Below are 18,950 nucleotides of genomic sequence, written 5' to 3'. Positions count from 1 at the left end.
AAACCTTCAAATTAATTCTCCCATTACAGGACTTCCTTTGATGTCAAAGGGGGAATTTTTTTTTGATGGCAAAGGGGGATTTTTCCCCCCTGGTATAATTATTTCTATTTTTCTTCCCCCTTTTTTAGGCACAAGAGATTCCTGCCAGATGCATGACTTGTGGAGGCAGCTCCCACACAAGGTATTTATGTATTTATATGTATATGATGAGAACGTGGTATCGAAAGACCTGAAGTTTCAGGCAGAAGATAAAGGGAATTTCCCATTTCCTACTTGCTACAGTGGAAGTTGCCTGGGAAGAGTCTGAAGCATACTTGGACCCAAAAGCTGTGAGATACAGCACTGGAAAGTAGCTCTTTAAGATAAACTTGTCCAGGGAAAACTGCTAAATTTTTAACTGGAAATCTGCTATTTAAGACTATCACAGAGCAAGTTCCAATGCCTGGGAACAATCCCTGGCACTGCTTAAATTACAGGGATGGGTAAAGCAGATCCACTCCACTCTTTTATGTGTTTCCTATTGAGCATCTTGGGTGCTATTGGGATTGCTGGGCTGAACATCCCAGCACAGAGCCAGAATCACTGGATAATGCTCAAGAAGCAGGCAGCTGTGGGTAGTGCTATGACAGCTTTCTGTAGCTGCCAGTAATGATGGAACAGCCAGGTTTACTCAAGAGTTTTAATCACTTTTTCAGATTTATTAGGAAAAAGGGATACAATTGCAGTGCTCTGTGCTGAAAATGTTAAGAAATTATCCATATAATTGAACTCTTCACTGAAAATGTTATGAGATAGTCCAGTTACACAGGGAAGTGAATTCTTGCTAATAAATCATTGCATGGAGACTCCTAGCATAAGACAGGGCTTTTCTGGGAGTGGAGAATGAGCCCTGGGAATGTCCAGCTGTGCCCAGTAGTCAGGTCTGTGTGACTACCTGCCCTGGGGTACCGACTGACCCGTCTGTGCCTCCCACTGCTGTGCCACATCTTCAATCCGGCTCCGGAGCACCTGTACCCAGTCCTGTCCCCGCTCCAGGGGAGTGGACCTGGTCTCCATTGCTGTCAGAGCAGTGATTTCAGGGGGGATCTGGGGAACCAGGCCAGCTCGGAGAAGGGCATCCTGAAATTTGGCTGCAGAGGCTGGAGCCAAGCAACACCGGGGGATGCTGGAAAGGAATGACAAGCAAAGAAAACTTACAGTGTAAGCAAGCTGGGGCTGGAGATGCTGCAGGAGCAAGGGAATAGTCATGGTCCAATCCCTAATGCTCCTGACCATGGCTCTCCCTACCTGTGTGGCTGTGAGTAGTGGTAGTGAGCAGCCACGGCAGAGTGGGGGCACAGCAGGTACTGATTTTCCTCCCAGCAGCGCTGCATGGCTCCCACAATGTCCTGGTCAGAGGCTGAGCACGATCCCAGGGTCTCTGAGAGCTGTGGGGAAACAGGGAAGTTTGCACAGGGCACCACCACCCAACGTGTTTCCAGCTGGCTTTGTGCCACAGACACTCAGCAAAGCATGTGGAAATAGAGAGGCTGGAGGATGGGTTCCTTCAGAGACTGAAGGAAAAGGGGTTGCTGATGCAGCCTTGGGATGAGGCACTGCTGGAATAAACCACAAGGATGGAGAGTGGGCAAGGGGTTTCTGTCCACAGGTGCTGAGTGTGGGTGGGCAGGAGCCAGGACTCAGCTCCTCACCTCTGCACTGCTATTTCCATACTCTGAGGGAGTTTCTGAGGACTTGTACACCTCAGTGTAACAGCTCTTCTTGCTTTTAATAATAAAATTGTTTAGTATCTTTCTGCAGCACAAGCAGGAGTGGGCATTGGGCAAAGGCTGCTCTCTGAGGGAGAGCACATCGCAAATTGGACAGGAAAAAGCAGGATTTTGTACCTGGCCCTCTCACAACTCAAATGTTTGGTTTCCTTTTGTATCTCTCTCTGCTTTGTGTTTGTGCTCCCCTTTGCTGTAACAGCAAGGCTGAATTGCACCAAATTCAGCAGACCCACTCCCAAACACCCAATTTGTGCCAGCATCCAGTGTAAGATGCCTCAGTGCATGGCCAAGGATAGGCCAATTTCATATGCTACCTAAATAACTGCAGGTATTTTTTAAGTTACTTTTGTGAAGAAGAGAGAGCATTCTTAAAAAAAAAAATAAAAAGGGGTTTTTAATATCTGCATGCACACACATTGATATAAATCTGTTCTGGAGTCACACTTAAATTTTTGGTTGCATACTCTCCACTATGATTTTTTTTTATTCTGAAAATGAATTGGAAATACCTGGTAGCAATAATCTTACACACACACACAGAGGCACAGTGTTGTATGAATGAGGAACTGACTTTTCTGTGCAAATCCTCTGGCAGCTTCAGCCTTTTTGAGATGTTGAATTGCTCCATCAGAGTTTTTATCAGGCAGCTGTCAGAGCCCGAGAGCAGCCAGAGGATCCTCTCCACGTTGTAAGGCTCCTGGGATAACAAGGCAAGAGGTGAGGAAATTCAAACAGAGCGTGAAGCATCCTTGTGGATTCTCTGATGTCTCATTAGGGCTGAGGTCCTACCACTGTGTTTTTCTTGGTGGAAGCCAGGGTGGGCTTTTTGTCTTCCCTTTGCTCGCCTACATCCCAAGATCAGTCTTTGGGAACACAATGTCTTTTGAACCTCTGACCTGTCAGAGCAGTCTGACAGTGACCATCAGATTAAAACAGAAAATGAAGGGATGGCTGATGAATCAACAGCTTGACCACATCTGTACCATCACTGTGAGGAGCCCAGGCTAATAACACATTGCGTATTGGAGAACCAGAAATATCCAGCTGTTTACTCAGTGTTGCAGATGCTGCTGTGAGTCACCCAGCTCCTGCGTGACTTAATGAGACACCCAGCTCCCTGCAGGGCTGGCTGATAATCTCCATGAATTTATAGGGCACATATAGGGCCCCACTGGCCTATATGGCTGTGTAGCAATCAGCATTGCAACACTGCAGCAGAACTCTGTGCAAGACTATACAGGAGGGTCCCAAACCAATTTCTCTGCCCTGCCTCACTCCTGCACATTTACAAGCACCAAGAAATATTCATCCAGGTGGTTTGACTGAGATACCTTGTAGGGACAGACAGGACAAGGGCACCAATTTACAGTCCTCATCTCACCTCCTGGGCTCAAGTGTTGGGTTTGGATAAACTCTTCATAACTTTTAGCAGCTGACAATGCCCGTGACCTTTTGTCACTCCATCGTGTCCTACCTTGTCAAGTCATCAGGACTTACTCAGCCTTTTTTGTCCTTATCTGGGTGTCTTATGGGCTCAGTTCTGTTCCTCATCTTCCCACCATCATCTCCCAGAGCCTCCAGCCTCTAATCTTCAGTCTAGTCTGGGTGTAGCCTGCCCTTTGCTCTAGGCTGTCCCCTGTCTTAGGCTGTCCTAAGAAGGTCAGCATGCCTGGACTTCCATGACCTGCTCCTGGAGGTGCCTCCAACACTTTGATCCTGACACCCTTTCTCCTGTCCTTCTTTCTGCTGTTCCCACATCCTTCCCACATTCTTCCCACATTTCCTCTTCAACCTCCATTCCCACCAGCCTTGTGGTTCCATTACAGAACACTATGTTGACACCAGTAAGTTGAAGTGGGCCAGGGCACTGGTGCAAGTACCAGCCTCACCATCTAAGTAAGGGTTTTGCTTCTGTCCCACACCATCAGAGCTCTCCAGGAGAAGGTTGGGGCCCAGGTCATGGAGGGGACAAAGTTTTGGAGTGTGGATACGAGTTCTGTGGTTCTTCCTGACCTCAGGGACAAAGAACAGCCCCTGCCTGGCTGCAAAGACACAGCCTCTGCTGGGATTGTCCTGGGATTGCTCCTTGCAAGGTTCATCCACTCCAGACTTTCTGCTTCACCTTCAACTCTTCAGGCAGCATCTAACCGGAAAGTTTTCTCTGCCTTAGTTTAGTCTGCAGAGGCAGCAACCTAAAGAGGCTGTGCACTCTCCATCTTTGAAGGTTTCCTGCGCCCAAATGGATGAAGCCCTGAGCAATCCCACCTGACCTGAAGGCTGAACCTGCTTTAAACAAGTCCTAACCAGAGACCTCCTGAATTCCCCTCCAGAATAAATGTTCTCTTTAGCTACAGAAATATTTGCATGGATGCTTCAGATGTGAGCTGAACAATGGCAGCCCATGCAGCCATGGAGAGGAATGTGCAGAGGGATTCACTCATCCAGCTCCTAAGGAATCTCAAGAAATCTCCTCACCTGACTCTGCCCCCAAGATCCCAAAGTCTGGCACTTGCTGACCAGTGCTACTGAAGGGAGATGGGCTGAGAGAGAAGCCCAGTTACCCCTGGAGCTCTGAGAAACCCCACAAGTGCATGGCTCAGGAGGAAAGCCAAACTGCAGAGCACGGCCTGGTGATAGGGGCATAGGGACTTAGTGACTGCAAAGCATGGCAGTCCCTCCAGACTCCCAGGTCCTCCCAGTGTGTTTGAACAGCTTTTGGAAAATCCAGGTAGCTTAAGGCCACTGAGATACAACACCAAGGGTTTCCCACTTTGATCACTTGTTTGGAAGCAGATCCAATCCCTGGGGATCCCAGGATGGGAATGAAAGGGGAGTTATGTGCTTCCAGGTGTTTGGTTTCTGTACCTCCATGACTCTTCTTTCCAAGGCTTTTCCCTGCCTGCTGGGACTTGTTTTGCTCCGAGCAAGCTGCAGGCAGCCATGAACAAGGCATTTCTTCTGGACTTCTCTACCTCCTTCCTAGTCCTTCCTCTTGCTCTTTGTGGAACTTTCAGAAGCATCAACAAAACCCTTGTGACATGATGGCATTTTTAGTTCTCTAGCTGTCACATGTTGTGGAAATGTCCCTGTCTTGCTAAGCTTGCACAGAACGATCCCCAGAAACCCAGCACTGAACAACAAAGATCAGAAAATCAAGCCCTGAAAAGTGAGGGAGGAGTTTGATCTATCTCAGCTCAGCAGTCTGTATCATAAATGGTCAATATGAGTCACACCTCCTAATGCATCATTGAGTGGCAGAATTTTACAGGTAGAACAGAGTACAAGATTAAAAAAAGCCCCAGCAATATCTTCTATTTTTGCATTTTGGCCAGTTCACTACATACCTGGATATCCATGGCTGATGCTAACGTAGCCTTCACGCTCTCTGCCAGTGAGAAATCTCCATGTTGAACAGTCCTATGAATGATGTCATTGCTGTTCACCACAGTAATAAGTCGAATTGGGAGACCCATTTTCTGGGCAATACAGCCAGCTAGGGAAAAGAAGTGAAAAAAAAAATGCACAAGTGCTTGATGAAGAAACATTTGAAGGAGATTTAGCAAAGAAGTCATTGTACAAATTTATTGAGCATCTAGTTCAGAAGCAGACACAAATTATATTCCCTAGTGGACTCTGAGATATCTGACTTCAGTGGTTTGGTAGAGTACAGATTATAAAATCCAGGGATGCAAGGCTCCCCCTGCCATTGAACACAGACCCTTGCTCATCTCCACTTTTGCTGGTGGATAGGCAGGGGACAGAGAGTTCAGGCAGCTGACATGCAAACAGGTGAGATGAAGATTTTGAGCTTATGCCTCTCAGATGGAAGAGCAGTTCTACACCTATTTTGGGACTGAGGCAATCAAGGACTCTCATTTAGAAGGCAAGATTATGCAATTAAAAGCGATTCTCCTGACCATGCATTACCTTGCAAACCAGAGAGGACCAGGCAGGACTCCACACCTCTGTTAATGTCTCACTTAAGAAATCAGAGCCACAGTATTTTCCCGCTTTTCTGCATCAAACACATTCTGTCCTCTCCTAATGTGCCCACCCTCAAGATAGTTACAGTCATCATCAAAGGGTGGTTTGGGTTTTTCTGCACCTTGCAAATCATCAGTGACACCTAAATTGAGTAATAACCATACATGAGTAATAAAATATAAGTGGTTCTGAAGAAATCCTACCAGAGAGTGGGTGTTTTAATAAACAGCAATACCCAGTATCTGTAAAGTGCTTTTGGTCCATAGATCAGAGCATTCTCTCTCTCTTATCTAACCCATCTCTTTTTCCCTTTACCTGTGATATTTCCTCCTCCTCCCGTTGGCACAACAATTTCCACCATTGGCAGCTGGGTGGTATCCAGGGATGGGGTGCACTGAAAGTAAGCATAGAAGAAGTGGGCAATCTGCACCATAATCCTGGACCAATTGACAGAATTCAAACTCATCAGGTTGTATTTTCCAGCAAAATCGACATCAGCAAACAGTTCCTTGATTGGCTCATCGATTTCATCGCTGTTCCCATGAGCTGTCAAAAGGAGAAAGGAAAGATTAGATCTGCCAGCAGCAGTGCATCAGGCATGAGGTGCTTCTGCTCAGAAATAGGGTTGGTCTCAAGCCCTGGGGTTTGCTGTGGCCAGGAGTTGCCCATCTGCCCTGGGGGCTGTGTGAACCAGAGCCTGAGTGGCACCCTGTGGATGTCAGGTGGTTTCTGACACAGCACTCTGGGCTCTTGCCTCTACCAAATAGAAACTCGCCAGGAAGGCAAATGCTGCATCCCCTTGTGAGATGCCAAGGTGAGACCAGGCTGAGCACAGGAGTTCATGGGAACTCAAGAAGCTCAAGCACCCAGTGGTGATGCCAATCGACAGGGATGGCATGGTGGTAGGAGGTGGATCACCCATGAAGGCAAGAGGACAGAGGGAAGGGGTGGCTCCAAATCCTTTTAATGACAAAAAATGGCGCTGAATTTAGTTCAGCCAAACACCAACCACCTGCATGGAGGCTTGAACCAACCACTGCTTGGTTGTCAACCTGGGGATGTTGTCTCCTGTTAGCCAGATGTCTGGGCATGGTGATAGCAATGACCCAGCTGGCTGCAGTTGCTAAAGCTGCAAACCCCACTGAGCAGCCCCCTCAGACTTTTAGGGTCAAGGTTTTGACACAGCAGAGCCATAAAGTGGACAGTCCAAACAGCAGTGCCAACCAGCAAAGACGTGGACGTTGTCTTCAATGACAGTGGTCATCTGTAGTTCCTGTATCTGGGTGCAGAACCCCTTGGGCAGCAGAACAAAGATGTCCACATTCTTCTGCCCTCTCACGCTCTCGATGGCCGAGCTCCCTGTGTCCCCTGAAGTCCCTGTTTCAAAGTGAGGAAGCACCAAGAAAAGCAAACAATTGCTGTGTCAATCAAACCTGCATCACTGCACTTTAAGAAAAAGATACAGAGATGCTCCATGAGATGGTTTTGGCCAGAGCAGTCACCTTGGCATTGCCTGGAGATTATGAGACAATACCATCTGGGGCATCTTTGGGGAGGGCTGTAGGATGATGGCTCTCAAGGTAAAGGCCTGCCCGAGAACCTTACCTCCAAGGAGTCATACTCACCCACCAGAATATTGACATGCTTCTTCTTTTTCTCCAAGAAATACTGTAAAAACTGTCCTGTGCAGGACAAGGAAAGGTCCTTAAATGCATACGTAACACCATGCCAGAGCTCCAAAATGTTCAGCCCATCTTTCAGCCTGGACAGATGCACGACATTCTTGTGCCTGAATCTGCTGAAGGCTCTGTCGATCAGCTCTAGAGGGAAAATAGTAAAATGGTCTGTTAAATTAAAGGAGTGTTTTTCCGACCCATGGCTTCTTGCATCTGTGCTCTTTGTGCTCCTGGATACCTTTCTGCACAAGCAAAGGCTCTCAGTTGCTGGTGCAGTGACAGATATCCAGCAAGTTATTTGTGGTTATTAGGAATGAACCAGCCCAGCTTCATGCTATGTGATAACTCTGTGCTAAATAATCCCATGGAACATGCCACACAATCAGAAAACTATATTAAAACATAAAATACAGGAAACCCAAGTTTTAAACCAACGTGCCATTGAGACAGAGGTTGCAGCTGCCCTCTGGTGGAAAAGATAGCTCATAAGTGTTAGAAACAAAAAACACATGTCAAGGCAAGTGTGAAGCAGCAGAAAGCCCTGGAGAGAGCCCCACGGTGAGCAGGGCCACAATATCAGCTTGTTGCTGTCACCAGAACCCCAACTTTTACACAGGGGACACCTTTTTCACTAGTGCCAGCAAGGTGACACAGGAGAGCAGGCTACAGAAAGGAGCAGGCAATGTGCAGCAGGCTCCTTCTCTTGGTGGCTGTGAAGAGGATGGGGGAAAGGCAGGCAGATGCATGCAGACCCCCCAAACCCTCACGCACGTCCCCGCTCAGCTCACCGTTGAGCGCGTCCCGTGGGACCAGCCTGGCCGGGACGAAGAGGGAGCACAGCTCCTTCACCAGCTCAGGGTAGGACAGGCTGCTCCACCTTTGCAGGGTGTCCCTGTCCAGCGAGGGGATGTGCTGGGGCATGAAGAGGCCCCCATCGCGGGCATAGCCAGAGAAAAGGGCTCCCTCGAAGTCCGCGGCCCTCGTGCCTCCCCGTGTGCTGACGTACTCCATGGCTGCTGGGGAGGCACCGCAATCACTGCCAGCAACCCAAAGCACCCCCGCACCAGGAACAGGCCCTCATCCCAACACAACTCCCTCCAGACCTTCCCCCGTGGGCACACAGAGCTCCCCAGGGAACAAACCACCTCCTCCCACAGGAAGCTGGAGCAGCCGGAGTCAGCGCAGGACACTCGGCATTCTGCAGGAGGTGGAAAGGCTGCCTGGGATTTGTGCCAGGGTCGGAGCCTCCCTGTCCCGCTTGCCCTCCACCCTGCCCGGGGAGACACTTCCCGCCTGAGGAAAAGCCCTGGCGGCGCAGAAGTCGCTGCAGAAGCACGTCATGAACCTTTGTGGGCTGTTTGCAAAAGCTGGAGCTTTCAATTAAAAAAAAAGAAATCGCTGCGTTTCCAGAGCAGGCTGGTTTTCTTCAAAGGGGTTAAACTAAGGACAGGATTTGACGCGGCGTAGGAAGGGCAGAGCTAAATCCTCCGGACTGGCGCAGACCCCGCCGGGCGGCCGGCGCTGCTGGCACAGGCCTTGCGTGCCCCTGCCCCCGCAGCCCCGCGGCTGCGCCCGCCTCAGGGCCCTGGGCAGCGCCGCAGCCCCTCAGCGCGGCTCCGCTCGGCGGGGAAGTGCCCAGAGAAGCGGCGGCCACCGCTTCCAGCCCGGCCACCCTTTGCGCTTGTGCTCACGGAAAACTTGTTCCCGCTGCCGCCCGCCGGTGTTCCCGCTGCCGCGGCGCAGCCGGCAGAGTACGGCCCGCAGCAAGCCTGGGAATGGGAATAGGCGGGAGAGACGGAGCTCAGCTGCTTCTGCCGGTGCCAGGAGTCGGGACAAGGGGCAGCAAGTGCGAGCTGCAGCTAGGGGGAAATCTGGTTAAATATTAGGAGACAGCTTTTAACCTCAGAGTGATCGGGCACAGGGCATGGAGACCTTGTGGTCTCTTGTATAACCCTGGAGACATTCCTACTTCGAGTGGGGAAACATGGAGAAACCTGATTAAACCGTGAGTTTGGACTTAAATTTGAGATTGAAGCTGCTTAAAGGAGGATTTGGGTCAGGAAACCCCAGAAGTCCCTTGCAAGCACAATCAGTCTGGAACTCAGCTCTGCTCAGCCTCCCAACAGCCCTGTCACATCAACGGGGAAACTGAGGCACAGGGGAGAGAGGAGGCATGGGAGGGGTTGTTCAAAAAAATCCACCTCTTTGCGGGGAAGGGCTGTGCATCCCTTTGCTGCTTTTTATTTTAATATCATTAGCGTTTTTTGAAGGGCAAGATCAGCACAGGACCGGTGGCTGCACAAACCCAGGACACAGCTCAGTGCTGGAGAAAGCAAAAGGACTTCAGGCCAGGCAGGCAGGAGCAGAGGTACAAAGGATGTCTGATAACAGCCTGCTATGAGCCACGGAGCCCACATCTGCAGGAAGGGACATACCACCTGCCAAAGCACTGGAGTCTGACACTAAATACATCGCCTCTCTCTCTTTATTCTTATGGTTCTAACTGGAGCAATGAGAAAAATCTCTGGTAGACAGTGGTCCAGTCACTGCCCTGGGCAGTGGTGTGGAAAAAGACGATTCTGCACCCAACATCCCAAAAGACTCTTTCTGCAGGCTCTTTAGGTAGAGGCAGTAGGTAAATTTCAGGCTCTGGACAGAGCTGCTTTTGATGGTGTTGCTCAAGGTTGAACAGGGCAGCTGTAGCAGAGCAGGAAGCAAACAGAAGCGTTTTAATGATATATCTGAGCTCAAACAGTGGGCCAGAGCAGACCACACCTCTAGGAAATCAGCTAGGAAGGGAGCTACTTATCTATAATTACATAAATTATATCACCAACCAGCCTGCATCTCCGCACCATCTCTGTGCTCAGTATTCCTCATGACATTGCAAAGATGAAGCCTGAGCCACCCAAACCTGCTGTGGCCCCACAGTCCTCCCTGTACCTGTAGTCACCACATCCTCTTGTCACACTGGCACGCAGTGGGGTGCTCACCCTGTAATGGAGGTCTGTCCCCATTCCAGATGTGGATCCAGGTCTTTTCAGGAGGTTCTGGATAAAACAGCAAGTCTGGACCTTGTTCTTCAGGGATTGGTCCTAAATCAATGGTGAAACCTCCCCAATCACCATCCCTGGAGTCCCTGGAAGCTCCCGGTGATGATTTGCGTGGATGCTGAGGGGAGTGGCTGTTATCTCCAAAACAGTGTCAGCTCCTCAACATGCTCCACTGGTAGCTGACACAAAAACCTGCAAATAGTATCTCTGAACAAAACAGTGAAATATTAGAATTAAAAGAAATAGCAACAATTGCAGGATATGTGATTTGCCTCCTCTATTCCAACATTTCCCCTTCCCCATGATGGTGTGCCAAGGTGAATTCAGGATTTTCCTTCCTTACCCATGCAGTGGCAGAGCACACTTTGAGCTCAGCTCAGATTCAGGCTAGAACAAGGACAGGATCAAATCCATAGGCAGAACTGCACAAGCTGATAGTTTTTATTACCAGTGCATTTAGTATCACCAATGTACATCTTTGCAAGAGTCACCCAGCACACTTCAATGAGACCTCACCTATTCCTACCAGCATGGGACCTTACACCTCTAGGCATTCACTTACCCTATGTCTAATTCTCTTAATGTGTGTTTTAACTATGTGAAATTACTTCATTAATGCATCCAATTTTATTTTTCCAAGTGAAGAGCTTACAATGAGATTGATGATTCCTTCAGAATTGCATCCCTCTGGGATGCAGGAGCCCTGCAAATAAAAAAAAAACAAAAACGAAAACAAACAGATTACACCAGGATACCTGCTGCTCTGCATCTGCAAAGAGGCTGTTGCCATAGGCCTGTCCATGCCCTGGGTCTATCAGCACTGATAACCCTCATTAACAATGTCAGTGGTTAATGCTGGGGTACAGGGACTGCTGATGTGGCAGTCACAGGTGAGCACAGAACACAGCCTGGGACACAAACCAGGATGACACTGCCATTTACTTGGAGAGGTTTTCCCATGCTCAGCCCTACTTCATTTCCATGAACTCAAGGTTAGAGTGGCATTTCATTTTGGGTGGAGCTCTGAGCAACCTGGTCCAGTGAAAAGTGTGCCTGCCCATGGCAGGGGAGTTGGAACCAGATGATCTTTGTGGTCCCTTCCAACCCGAACCATTATGTGATTCCTTGAGTCAATCTATGATTCTTTAATATTATTTTGAATTTTTAAGAAAAAGAGGGGAAGAGTGTGTCCATGCTGCCTGTCAGGACTCATCCACTGCAGCAACAGATGAAGAGCTGGAAAATGTAATAGCCTCTAATTAACCTGGTCTTACTCACTGCCTCCATATTCCTGCTGGGATTTGCAATTCTGCTTTGGACCTTGCCCATTCCTGAGCAGTTTGTGGTCTCTGGACTCATGTCAGGAATCACCTGTATTTGCAAACCCCAGGTAAAGCTGCTGTCAGACTTTACCTTTTTCTTTTTTTTTTTTCCCCTTATTTTTTGGAATGCATCATTTTTCATCCAACCAGGGGAATTTCCTCAATCTCTCCAACTTCCAAAGGCATCCCAAAGCATAATGAGGACTGAGAAAGCATAAAGACATGTATAACAGCAATAATTCAAATTCTTCCTGCACAAATCCCCCTAAAATAGCATGTCCCAGCCCCAAACATTGCAGCACTCAAAGACAAGCCCAGCAAAACTCTCGGCTTCGCGTTTGCTGAGCAGCTTTCCCATCCTCTCCAGCAAAGCGTGCCCCTCTACATGTCCCAAGCACAAAAGGCACGTTGGGTCGCGGTGCCCGGCCCACTCTCCCGGCAGAGCATCCCCAGGAGCGCTGTGGACCAGCGGCTCTGCCGGAGCCACCGGTGAATCCCAAGTCACTAGATGGCGGCAGTGCCTTGTGTCCAGGATCCTGCAGGAGATGCACATCCCTTTCCCTGATCCCGTCCAGCCTTTCCCACCCTCGCATAGGTCCCTCCACCCTTCGCGTTACGGACGCTATCCCAACAAAAGCCGGGAAACACCTCTCCAAAGTTTTGGAGCTGAGAAAAAGGAAGCACGGGCAGTGTCCTGCGGCAGGAGGGTTGGATACAAAGCTGATGCAAGAGCTCATCGGGGTGGGAAGGAGGTTCTTCATGTTCACCCATCTTCTCCCCAGAGGATTCCATCCTGGGATTTTATTACCTTCTTTTTAGCAAGATCTCTCCTGTGCCCAATGAGACATTCAGAAAAGGGCACACAGAAAAGACCCCAACTCTCATCCAGGTCCAAAAAGCACCACATTTAATAAAAAAGCAACACGTAACCCTGAGCAGAACAAAAATGTCCCCATTACTCCCAGTCCTGTCTCTGCCCACAAGTTGTCTGGGGTCTGAAAACCACATTCAAACAAAAGCTTTCAGACTTGTAAGTGACCTAGACAACACCAGGCAGGTCCAGAAAGGCAGTGACCAGGATATCTGAGATTTTGCAGTGCCATTTACTGCCCTGTACAGAGTACCTCCTAGTGGGAAGTGTGTTAATTTGAGAAAAATTACAGGAGCGTATCACTGGGGGTTGTTGAAGTTATGTGTCCCCTGCCCTCTCATGTACAGAAGTGTGAACATTCACAGAGAGAACAGGGAGATTCTAGGTAAAAACTGCAAGGTTCTGGCCAGAAATCAAAGTATTTCAGTTGTGCCTTCTCAGAGGTAGGCACGACTTAGTCAGGCTCAGAATCTACATCAGGAAGGGGGCTAAGGAAGTTTGCAGAATGTCTTTAGTTGCACAGGCAAACATGCACCCAGAATTATTTATTTGATCCTCATATCAAGGAGATATTAGACAGAAATTTATGACTGTAAATAAATTAAACTGTACAAAGCTTCATCTGTGTTACAGCAAAGGTAGCTCTTTCCCCCACTTTCTAAACCTGGTCTAAATTGCCAATATCACAGCTGACGTGAGGCAGAACTTCCACATGGATCACCTCCTCTCATCTGCAAATGTGCACATACAGACTTTTCCCCCTCTGGTGATTTTGCAGGGCAAGGAGCTGCCAGCATGTTGGCCCTTTCCCCACATTTGGGTGCAACGCTCTTTCTTCAGAACGAGGTGTTTCACAACCAGGTCAAGGACATCTGTGTTGTGGTTTGTGTCTTGTAGGCCAAAGTGCAGGACCCACTCATAAAGGCAGAGCAGAAATGGAGCTCAAGGAATTGCGTAGTGCTGGCATCCCTGGTGGGATATTGGAGAAGCTGTTGTATCCTGGAGAAGGTTGTGCAATCTGGTTCTACTGTGCTAAAGTTTACATTATACCCCATAGCTTCTGCAATCCCATAGCATGTGGGCTCTATGACCCCCAATTAGGGACTGGACAGGAAGATGCTTTATCAGCTTCTCCAGGTGACTTTGGAAAAGTCAGGCTCCATAATGTGCAAAAGGGAGATACCTGTGCTCAGGAAGGCACTTTGACTATAAAAACACGTCATAACCAAGTGGCATGTGGACAGTGGCAATCCTGGGCTTTGTCCACAGCTCTGGTCTTGCTGGCACCATGGTTGTTCCCCATGGAGCACCTCTGTGGCCCTGAACCTGGCGAAGGCTCAGTTGCTGTCAGACTCCATGCAATTCTCTGCCCTCCTCGCAGCTGTGTCCTGCCTCAGCACTGACCCTCTGGCTGGTGCATCACTCTTGGCTCATTGCTTTCCGCAGCCAAGGAGCACTGTCTGCTAGGGAAGGTCTTGGGGGTTATTGCTTGGACTTTGCTTCATTTTATGTATAGATTGTGGTTATATATTTGCCTCAGGGAGAGACAGGAACAGACTCCTCCCCACGCTTGTCTGGCCCCAAGATGCTCTCCTTGACTAATCACTTGCGACCCTCTGTGAGGAGCACTGAGTGAGCCACTGTGCTTGATAAATCAGGATGAAAGGGAGCACAGCTGGGTGGGTGAGTCCTGGCCCACAGTGACAGCCAGGTGTCCCTCCAGGACTGGAGTTCATCTGACCACCTGTGGGCACTTAGAGGCTGCTGCCCTTTCCATGCCAACACGCCGGTCTCCTGCACTTGCTCAGATAAAAGTTTCCTTATCCCCACTGTGTCTCAGGGGCTTTTCATGTGCCTGGATCAGAGGGAAATGTTTGCACTGCAGATGTGCAGTGTGGTGCACATCTGTGTAGTGGGGTCTGATGCACCATTGGTTAAATCTTCACTGGCTCTGCTTTGGGGGTCTCTTCCAGACATTCCTCACTCAAGAACATTGACTGCTAATGTCTCCACTTCTTTCCCAACATTTTCTTTCCTTGTCCTGGCACAAACTAGTTCCATAAGCAATGAGCACCATTTTCAGTCCTTTACCCTGACTCCATAAGTTGGGCTGTGGGATGGAGGGCAGCCTCACCCCACCAAAGGCCAACCTGCTAGGACAATACACGTCCTCTGAGGGCACAAACAGAGGGTCCCTGTGCCTGGAGAGAGGCCACAGCTCTACACCACAGATGTTGGAGGCAAGAGAATGGGAAGTGGGTGGCAGAGCCAGCAGCTTTATTCCTATTGTAAAGCAAGTTCCCAGCAGCAAAGTCCAAGTCTTCTGTAAGCTCTGGTCCCCAGGTGATCATTGATAAGCAGAGCTAAGGCTCTTGTGCTATCGGTGATAGAGCCACCTTGACCTTGAAGAAGCAATACAAACCCTTTGCTCCCTTTGGCACTTTTGCAATAAGATGACAAGGGCTGAGGGCTGCTCTTCTCTGAATATCAGCATCGATGGAAAGCTTGATCAAGCAGCAGCTCGCTGCACAAGCTCCTGCTTTTGCATTCTTATCAGGACTCTGATAGTGACATATCTAATCTAAACCTATATGAAATGGTGCTTGCATATCTGCAGCTCGGAAGTTACAGCTTGGAGGCAGGAATCTCAGCAGACTGCCAAGGCCATTTTTAAAAGAGAAGAATCTGGGAAGGGTGCTGTATTTAATCTCAGTGCTGTCTTGGTAACACAGCACAAGGAAAACCAAGAGAGATGGAGAGTTCACGGCAGCAGCAGCATCTTCTCCATCTCATCCAACCTTTCAAAGCAATGCAACCATGTGACCTGATGAAGAAACCTTTGTTCATCAAAGTTCAAAATAATCATACCAGAGATGTGAAAACCTGGCAGCAGACCAAGTTTCCAGGTTCAAGGGCAGCAGAAATAGAATTACCCAACAATACTATAGGTTGAGACAGAGGGGAGCCTACGTGGGGATCTGTGACTGGCAAGCTTGTGACCAAGCTTTTTAAAAAAAATGGCTAGGGGTTTTGGGGTGTTCAACTGGACCTGCAGTAGAAGAATCCAGGACTGAATCACCCAAGGTCCTGGCTTGTAGCCTTTCACGTTTAGGCAAAGAAAATCCTGGTGTAGATCCCAACCCTGTCTTCCCAAAGCACTGAGGTGCTGGGCTCACTGGAGTCCGGGGAGTCACTGGTGGGGTAGATAAGAGAAGCAAGTGAGGTGATAGAGGGGAGATGCATGAAGACATTCCCAGACCTCCACAAGGCTGCTAGGGACCTTCCCCTGGACTACAGGAAGTGCCTCTCCCCATACTTTGGCTGTAAAGTCATTTTTGTAGTTCAGAACTTAATTAAGAATTTCAGTTTGAACTGAAGGAGGCAGAGAGGCTTTTTATTTTTTTTTTCTGTAGGAGCTATAAACCTCAAAATCTAGATACAATGTCCAGCTCACCAAGGAGTGCAGGTAGGAGAGTGGCTTCCCAGACACTGAGTGAAAGTGAGCTGAGCTCAGGAATCCCAGGGAAGGGTTGAGGGGATGTCATAAAAGGATGCAACTGCTCCACAGGCAGCTACTGAGGTGACAGAGCCAAACTCTTCCTGATTATGAAAGATGTTGTAACGTGAGGCACCAGTCACAAACTGCAGTTTGGGAAGTTTGGGATGAGCACCTCTCCTTCAAGAGGTGGGTCTCGGAGACCCAGGATGAGTGCCCAGGGAGACAGAGGAGGTGTGGTTTAAAATCTGGGCAAAACCATGTCGTATCCACTGATGATACCCTTGCCTAAGACATTCTGCATGTCCCCATCTCCAATTCAAGTGCAAAAAGCAGAAATAAGATACTTCAGTCTTTATTTTTCTGACAAGCTTCTAAGACCCTCTGCTTTATTTTCAAAGCAGCTTAAAGACAGAAGTACCTGCTGGCTTCCCTCAAGATGTAGCTTCCTCAACAATTTTTGAAAATGATCCATGCCTTTTCTCTTTATACAAACCAGATTCAAGTTTTAGGGTATGGATTTACTTTAATCAAATTATCAATTGACATGGCCTCATGTTAATGCAAATCGAGTGCATTTTCTTGGCCCTGGAAAGTTAAAAGGATATCATATTTTAAAAGATGCTGTATTCTGTTGGGGAGATGTAAAAGTATTCTGAACTTTGCTATTGAGATTAAGTTTATCTCACCTGCCATTTGCTCAGCAAGCCCTGCTAGATAATAATTACCTTGGCCAAATTTCATTCAATAAGCATTTCTCCTTTCTTTAGTACGAACAGCATATCTTTGCTAAAGAAAATAAAAGAACGTAGAGCCCAACAGAACACAAAGAAGTTTTATTTTTGTTCATTGATCAAAAATCAGTTGGTCACATTTCCAAACTTTCTAACAGCAATCCATAGTCCCCACTTAGCAACAGCAAATCAGGAGCACAGATATGTTATAGCTATTCTCAGTAAGCAGAGGAGGAGAGGATACCTACAGAAAACAACTTGGGTTCCAAATGGGGTGAATTCTCTCATGAGTTGTCCATTTCTGTGAATGGAAAAATTTCTGCCCTGTTACCAAGAGAGTCCTGGACAATTATAATCTCCTTGTAACATTTGATGAGTGACATCCAGCTCTTAGGAGCTTCATCTCCATGGACACTGTTGGCCTGGGAACTCTGCAGTTTTTTCAAGCCTAATCTCTCTCCCCATCATGCAAAGAGAGGGAACCTGAATTGCCTGGAGGAACAGCTGGAGGTCCAGGGCATGAAAATGCGGGAGGCACACATGTGCTTCCAGGTAGCCCATGGCCAGAAGATGTTGGCTGACAGGAGGCAGAGATCTAGCAGCTCAGGGTGCTGCCGGGACACAGCAAAAGAGGTCAGTCACCTCTGTCCCCATGAAGAGGACACTGAAAAGGACATGTTAGCACAGCCCCATGTGACACTGGGCTATTCACCTGAGGCAGGCATAAAAATGAAATGCAGTTCCTAACATGACATAATTCCTGAGGGGGTTAAATGGGAAAAAAAGCCAAAAAGCTGTTTGGGGAAATTGCTGAGTCAATCCACCCCTCCATGAACGCTCTCTGAACCTTCCTTGCTCACTCCATGGTGCATACGGATGATGTCCCTGCAGATTTTCCCCCCTCCCAGCCAACTTCATCCACTGTCCATCCCACCAGCCAAGGTTTTCCCTCTCTTGCCTCATCTGGCAGATTGCCTGTACTAATTAACCAGAAACTGAGGCTCATACTGCAGCACAGAGAGAGGGGCTGAGGTGGCAGCAGCAGGACAGACCGCAGCAGAAGGCTCTGACAGCATGTCCAAATTGGAAGGAGATAGGTCTTTTTCTTTCTTATACATGATTTCACTTCAAAAAAAAAGGACAAAGATGTGAGCTGACTTTGGGCTGGAGGAGGAATTCATTGAGGCAAGAAGCCCAGCCTGGGAGTTCAGACCCAGAGGATGGATGCTCAGATGTCATGAAGCAATCCTGGGGTGCTCAGCCAAAGGGACAGGACTGGAAGAGGAGCCCAGCTCTGAGTCCTGCTTTGGAGGGAGGAATTGGGCTCCCCTTGGAGGCTGCTGCTGGCCCTTCTTCTGATGTGGCACTTGGAGAACTGCAGCTCCAAGGGCTGGAATGCTTCTTCAGTACATGAGTGACTGTGGCTCCTATGGGAAAAGGAGATGAAAGTGATTTGTTCGATCAATAATGGCACCAGCTCTCTATCCACACAGGACCATAGAGGTGGAGCCTGATTCAAACTGCAGTTTTCAGGTGGGCCAGTGCAAGGCCAGGAATTGATTTGGAGTATTTTTCCTACAGAACAGTGATGGGTTTGTGCTGCTGCTACATCTAGGTTACACCAAACTCCACCAGCACAGGTCTGTGAGTGAGTCAGTCCCTGCCAGTGTGCAGCCACTATTCTGCCAGTGCTAAAGACCCACCGTGCACACACCAGTGAGCAGAAACCCCCCAGTGTTAGCTCCAGGGGACACACAGTCACCACACTCTCCTCCTCCACATATGTGCTTCCAGACTACAAACTCAGATGACTTGGCTCGTTCCTCTGATAATGAGCCTCTTTGCACAATTATTATTTTTTTATCATTGGTTTGTTGATGCCACGTTGCAAACCTCCATAAAATGGGGGTTTATGGGGTTTTCCCTGCCCCCACGTTGTAAATTGTGGTCTGTAAAATGTAGAGCAATTTATCAATGACCATTGCCCAGTTTTATGTTAATGTTTGAACATGCCCATAAACCAATTACATCATCTTACCTCTGGC

The 18,950-nt window shown here is 48.4% G+C and overlaps 1 protein-coding gene across 2 annotated transcripts; it reads right to left on the bottom strand.

Moving 5' to 3' along the window:
- Window positions 1-673: 673 nt before the first annotated feature.
- On the bottom strand, window positions 674-8,913 carry THNSL2 (threonine synthase like 2). 2 transcript variants are annotated; one of them, XM_068188984.1, is made up of 9 exons: window positions 8,575-8,913; window positions 8,218-8,442; window positions 7,379-7,573; window positions 6,978-7,130; window positions 6,069-6,299; window positions 5,114-5,262; window positions 2,341-2,466; window positions 1,288-1,427; window positions 674-1,165 (listed from the first exon to the last, which is right to left on the bottom strand). In XM_068188984.1, exons 2-9 carry the CDS (start codon window positions 8,438-8,440, stop codon window positions 931-933), a joined length of 1,452 nt encoding a protein of 483 aa, XP_068045085.1. In that variant the 5' UTR covers window positions 8,441-8,442; window positions 8,575-8,913; the 3' UTR covers window positions 674-930. The 2 variants fall into 2 exon arrangements, with proteins under 2 accessions (XP_068045085.1, XP_068045086.1); XM_068188985.1 differs by having other exon boundaries at window positions 8,775-8,910.
- Window positions 8,914-18,950: the final 10,037 nt, after the last annotated feature.

Source organism: Anomalospiza imberbis, chromosome 4 (genome assembly GCF_031753505.1).
Source record: "Anomalospiza imberbis isolate Cuckoo-Finch-1a 21T00152 chromosome 4, ASM3175350v1, whole genome shotgun sequence".
Classification (NCBI taxonomy): domain Eukaryota; kingdom Metazoa; phylum Chordata; class Aves; order Passeriformes; family Viduidae; genus Anomalospiza; species Anomalospiza imberbis.
This window is presented reverse-complemented; position numbering and strand designations above follow the sequence as displayed.